Source organism: Dermacentor albipictus, chromosome 5 (genome assembly GCF_038994185.2).
Source record: "Dermacentor albipictus isolate Rhodes 1998 colony chromosome 5, USDA_Dalb.pri_finalv2, whole genome shotgun sequence".
In the NCBI taxonomy this organism is placed as follows: Eukaryota; Metazoa; Arthropoda; class Arachnida; order Ixodida; family Ixodidae; genus Dermacentor; species Dermacentor albipictus.
The window spans coordinates 174,516,771-174,522,918 of NC_091825.1; the positions used below are offsets into that span (position 1 = coordinate 174,516,771).

General features: G+C 44.8%; 1 protein-coding gene across 5 annotated transcripts in view; it reads left to right on the top strand.

The window, feature by feature from the left end:
- LOC135897528 (ankyrin repeat domain-containing protein 16-like) overlaps window positions 1-6,148 on the top strand; it is a 78,361-nt gene that overhangs the window by 64,535 nt on the left and 7,678 nt on the right. For 4 of the 5 annotated variants that reach the window (XM_065426170.1, XM_065426171.1, XM_065426169.1 and 1 more), the window contains 2 exons: window positions 2,953-3,111; window positions 3,175-3,253. In XM_065426170.1, coding sequence (XP_065282242.1) covers window positions 2,953-3,111; window positions 3,175-3,253 — 238 coding nt within the window. The remainder of the gene's footprint in view (window positions 1-2,952; window positions 3,112-3,174; window positions 3,254-6,148) is intronic. The other variant, XM_065426174.1, reaches the window with a different exon arrangement.

A 6,148-nucleotide genomic window follows, 5' to 3' on the forward strand; every position in this document is an offset into this window, starting at 1 on the left:
ACAGGAGGTATTCAGAGACCTGGATTGGGAAGAATTGGGGATAAAATTTAATGGAGAATACCTTAGTAACTTGCGATTCACTGATAATATTGCCTTGCTTAGTAACTCAGGGGACCAATTGCAATGCATGATCACTGACCTGGAGAGGCAAAGCAGAAGAGTGGGTCTAAAAATTAATCTGCAGAAAACTAAAGTAATGTTTAACAGTCTCGGAAGAGAACAGCAATTTACAATAGGTAGCGAGGCACTGGAAGTGGTAAGGGAATACATCTACTTAGGGCAGGTAGTGACCGTGGATCCGGATCACGAGACGGAAATAATTAGAATAATAAGAATGGGCTGGGGTGCGTTTGGCAGGCATTCTCAGATCATGAACAGCAGGTTGCCATTATCCCTCAAGAGAAAAGTGTATAATAGCTATGTCTTACCAGTACTCACCTACTGGGCAGAAACCTGGAGGCTTACGAAAAGGGTTCTACTTAAATTGAGGACGATGCAACGAGCTATGGAAAGAAGAATGATGGATGCAATGTTGAGGGATAAGAAAAGAACAGATTGGGTGAGGGAACAAACGCGAGTTAATGATATCTTAGTTGAAATCAAGAAAAGGAAATGGGCATGGGCAGGACATGTAATGAGGAGGGAAAATAACCGATGGTCATGAAGGGTTACGGACTGGACTCCAAGGGAAAGGAAACGTAGCAGGGGGCGGCAGATAGTTAGGTGGGCGGATGAGATTAAGGTGTTTGCAGGGACAACATGGCCACAATTAGTACATGACCGGGGTTATTGGAGAAGCATGGGAGAGGCCTTTGCCCTGCAGTGGGTGTAACCAGGCTGATGATGATGATGATGGTGCTATTTTGCCATACTTGGCCCTTGCGCCATTAAACATCAGACATTCATTCATTCACACTGCATCTTCCACTGCACTGCAGTGAGGTGGAATACAGCCTGTAGTGCGAGAACAAAACAGATGCACCAAGCAGCCCAATGTTTTATGTGTTTCTCCTCGTCCTGTCCTTGTGCATCATTCCCCCTCTTGAGCTTGTGCACAACACGAAAAAATTTGGATAAGTTATTACATTCAAACAGCATACTCGAATAGAAGTGCCATTCCTACGAACAGAGAGGACAGTGCACCATGCGCGGCATATATGTGTGCTCGACTGTGGCACATTAGTTCCACAAGAATACTTTACTAGTCCATGCCCCATTACAATGGATCCTCATACATATTCTCGAATGTAGCTCACTATTCACACTTACTTTGGTCTGCCTATATTATCAATAATTCTGCTTTTAGCAAAACTAGCTATAATGGGTTATCGGCTACAACAGACAAATTTTGGGCAGATTTTGTCTCCATAATGTAAATGCAACATACTTTGCTGTGGCAATGCGTGTATGTGGCAGTGCACTCCATGCAACCATTTCTGGCTATTTGTGGAATTTGTGAAAATGCACTAGCAGCAAGCTTCCAGCAATGACTTGCTGTGCAATGCCTCACTGGCAGGGAGCTTTTGTATCGACCATGCAAATCTGGACCAGCGTCGCTGGCTGCTATTAGCTCAGTGCCGAGCTAGCGCCAAGGCTTGCATGCGTGCACACGCATGTAGTATACTCTGAACCACCATCAGTTGCACTTTGCTTCTCAAACAGGCAAGATTTGGGTGTCGAATGAGCTCCTGAACACTCTTTTTCAATTAGGTGAATGCAGTTTAAATCATGCGCCAGCGCCCAATGCACTTTACCGCTACTACTTGCGACACAACACGCATCAGGCATAGAGGTGCAGTCATTCTACGCAAAAAAGGTTATGATACACTACCTTGGTCCCTCCTCCCAGAAAACTTTGCAGTTGGTATTATTCCTATATTGACTGTCCTGTGTGAAAGACCTGGGAATGCTGAATTAAAGAGATACTAAAGGAGCATAAGTCAAGATAAATTGATAGGTTATTCGTCTAGCAGCCTATTATCATTTTCTGTGTGCCAGTATGCACTTTGTTGTGTGCAATATTGCTGCAGAATGTGCTGCTAGTTGAACTGCCTGTGCCAAAACGGAATAGTTGGCATAATCTCCACCTGGCCCACCTCTATGCAGCTCTCTGTGAATAAGCCAGTGTCGGCGTCACTTCAGAGGTACCATAGTCCACAACAGTTGGAGCTACTCTGATTTTCCATTTTTGTTATTTTCTTCATTACACGAACTCCGTTCTCATTATGAATGCAAAATGTCTCTTTAAAGGGGCCCCGAAACACTTCTCTAACTAATCAAAAATGGCCTCGTTATTAAAAGACATTATCTTGTGAATCTCATGCTGCAAATATTTTTCGAAACAGGATTATCGCACCAATACCTGGCTTTTTTTTTTAGTCTCAACGAGTTCGCTGGAGCCTACACAGTGGAGATGTAAAGAGGGCTAAGCCCATCTAAATGTTGTGGGTGCGGCGGCGAAAGGCTTTGTTGAGGTCGCGGTAGACTATGCTATGCAGTACGCCGCTGCTATGTCTTAGGAGGCCATGCGCAGCAAATGTAGCTATGCACAATTGGTGGCTGTAGATGAGCAATGCAAAAATGGAATGATTTTTCTGTCTAAAATTTTAGAGATTGCAGGCATATATATGTTTCATTTATTTACCTCAAGATTAACGATTATTTATGGCTGAGAATGCTCTCGTGATCACAGTATTGGCTAATTGCATTAGCGGGTCCAGCTGCTTGCGATGCTGCTGCAAGACGATATTGCAGAAGACAACATTGCGGAATCTCGTCAAAAACTCACCGTTCTTTGACAAGATTTCCGCTGCATGCAGTGCAGCAGGGAATATATTTGGCCCACATGTCCACAGCAGCCTATACAACAAATCAGCAATGTTTTCTTACTATGTTCAAAAAGCGTTTTATCCAGGTATTTTATGTGTTAACTAAATGCCTCTCTACAAACAGGTTGACATAACCAAGATGGATGTATTGGGCAATAGCAGCCTGCACCTGGCAGCACAGGCAGGTGCCATATCTGCTATTTGGTCACTTATTGAAAAATATGCCCTAGACGTCAACAGCATCAACTCATGGGGACAGACTCCACTCCATCTGTCTGCTAAGGCAGGTTTATGCTAGAAAAATGTCTTTTACACCAGCCGGCCAATTTGTGCAAATTTTTTTCAGGTGGGCCAACATGACGTGGTTAAACTGCTGATTGGCCTAGGTGCTATATGCAATGCCAGAGATAACAAGGGCCGCACAGGTAAGCATATATGCTGCCAGTACTTTAGTTTCTGCGTGAAGCTGTATGTAGTTTGCCACTGCAAAGGCACATAGGAAATAAGTTTTAAATTCTGTATGTTAGTTCTGCTTTGTCTAAGCATTGTACTGCTTGTTTTCTAAACCTGGACAGTTCTTTTTGAGCCACTAGGCTTTGATGCACCATTAAGATGGTGAAGACAAGTAACAGCTTTTTGATTCTATCAAGTGGCTGCAGTGATGTCATGTTTAAAGTTTAAAATGTGATCACAGGTTTGTTAAGTAATGTTCGTTATCCCCTTGAGATGCCATGTGCACAGTTGTGCATGCCAAGATAGGGCATCAACTTCAAAAGCAGTGATGAAAGTCATTTTTAAGATGTGTCGCATAACATTTTGGGACAGTTCTGATTGAACTTGTGCTACAAAAGTGAATATGTGTGTGTTTTAGTGAAGGAGTTAGAAAGTCCGGGAGTTTGCTTATGGTGCCAATATAGACAACCACACCTCGGCGAGGAGGTGCTGCAGCACAGTCGCAAATGCTACCCGTATCTGTCGTTCAGATGCACAAACATGCACTTAGGTCATTTCTTAAATATTTTGCAGCTTTTTTAGGGCCTATGAAAAAGAAACACATAAAAAATAACATGGGATAAACAACTTATTAGAGTATTTCTTAGAATGCTGTGCACCTTTCCCAATGCAACTTATGCCTTAAAGGGCCCCTCACCAGGCCCCATAGCAAATTTTGGTTATATGCTGGAAGTTGTCACGTGTCCTCTATGGAGCCTTCTGCCTCAAAAATTTTTGAAATCGGCTCATTAATAGCCAAGATAAAAATATTTCAGTGCCGCGAACCCATGATTTCAGAAGGCGAGCTCCACTGCATAGCGAGACACTCTCTCCACTCGCCCTGTTTAGCCTCCACAAGCGAAATTTCTTTGCTGCGTTTTCCCATGCCGGACCTCGAGGATCGCGTGACGTATAAGTCGCAGGCCCCGCCTTCAATTTCTTCCTTTTTTTTTTCTTTGCTTTTTTGTGATGTGGCACACTTCTGCTGACGCCGTCACGCATGAGCTGTTGTTATTGTCTTGTTTTGTACAGCGCAGGATTTTGCGCGCTGTGCACAAGGACACATGACTAGCGGTATAATTCAGTGCTACACGAATACTGAGGCAGAACAAGCGGATCGCAGAGCATGATCACGCGCTGGAGCACGGTAGAAAATGGCATAGTTTCAGTACCTGCGCACGGGACTGCATGACCATGGGAACAAGCAGACGAAGTGCAAGTAAAACAAAAAACATGCAGACATTCTGCTTGTGTGTTTTATTATTTATCTCAACTTCAATTCGTCAATTCAAGCAACAGATCACACTTATTTAAGGCAGAAAGCTGGGCTAGTTGGTGGTTATTCGTATAAGGGGACATCGCACTAGCGCGTCAAAAAGGACACAGACAGGAACATGTGTGTCTTTTTTCGTGTTCCTGTCCGTGTCCTTTTTTACATGCTAGTGCGATGTCCCCTTATATGATCACACATATAACAGATGTTGCCTTGAATAATTCTCGAAGTCACGTGTCGCCACGAGTGGCGTCACACTGCGGACACGAGAACGTAGGTGCAGGGAAATAAGTAGGTCACCATGCAGATTGCAGTGTGGTTACGAGGGAAAGGGAAAACGGCATTCGGATTGAAATTTGACTTTTCCGCAGCATGTAGCGATGTAATTGTTTGCAAACACGATCGTTAGCACGCATTGTATGCTCTGCGATTGTCAGCTCAAAATGGCCAGACCTGGTGAGGGGCCCTTTAAAGGCCAACTGCAACAAAATTTTACTTGGGCTAAATTGACTAAGTGCCTAGCGTACACTCTCAAAATAATCTTGGCAAAGCTGCAGGGCTGGTAATTGCCTCATTTTGTTATTAGCAGCTATTAAATAGCACCTATGCAGACAATGCGTGCACCTGGCGGTAAAGCGGTTTGCGGATATGCCGAATATTGAACCGCACGTAGCTGCCGATCTCGCAGTTGCACCACGTTGCACGTACCTAGGCAGGCAGGCACATTGCTCTCATTATTTGTAAGTTGACGGGCGTCTCTCTTGGCGTGCATTCTCCCTGTTGCGAAAATGCCGATGCGTTGCATGGCCATCAGATGCTTGAATATGTACTCACACACGAGCAATGGCTGTGCAGTACGTAATACAGAGTAGAGGAAGGCCGAACACATCTTTCCTGTCCCAGCTTTCAGAGCGAAAGCGTGCACTGCGGCGCAGCAGGCAAGTGCGATGCAGACCAGCCAACACACACAAAGCATGTAAACTGCAGTTGACAAAGCTTCACAAGCCACATTTCAACCGCACAGTCACCCATCGAGATTTGCTTGGCAAATGCTTTCTTGAGGTGACTATAAGTACTATATACCGCGATGGCACACGCAAACCAAAGATAAGTGGTATTTACTGGTGATATTCTCAAACGATCTTTTCAGTGCATATATTCAAGATATTTCGTGCGTCTCTGCATCGGACGCATCGAAGTAAACGAACGAAATTCTTTCTGCGACGGCACCAGAAACAAGCAGGAACTGCATGCTGCATTTGTCACAAAGAAGGTCACATGGCGGCCATAGTGTAGATGTGGCAGCAAGCCATGCAGGATTGCTATACCACCAGAGCAAAATAGGCTAAGTTTTATCACGGCCGCAGTCCGGCCTGGCTGGTCGTGAGTTTACGCAAACTTAGCAACGAGCCGAGCCCCTCTAGGCCGGCCGTGCCACGCCTCAGCTACTTATCCTTTGTACAGATGGCAGTAATCCGCTTTTTTCATTTTCCTGTGCTGCCCTCTACTGCACGCCGCTGCAAACGTTTTGGAAGGGTGCCAGGGCATTCACCGG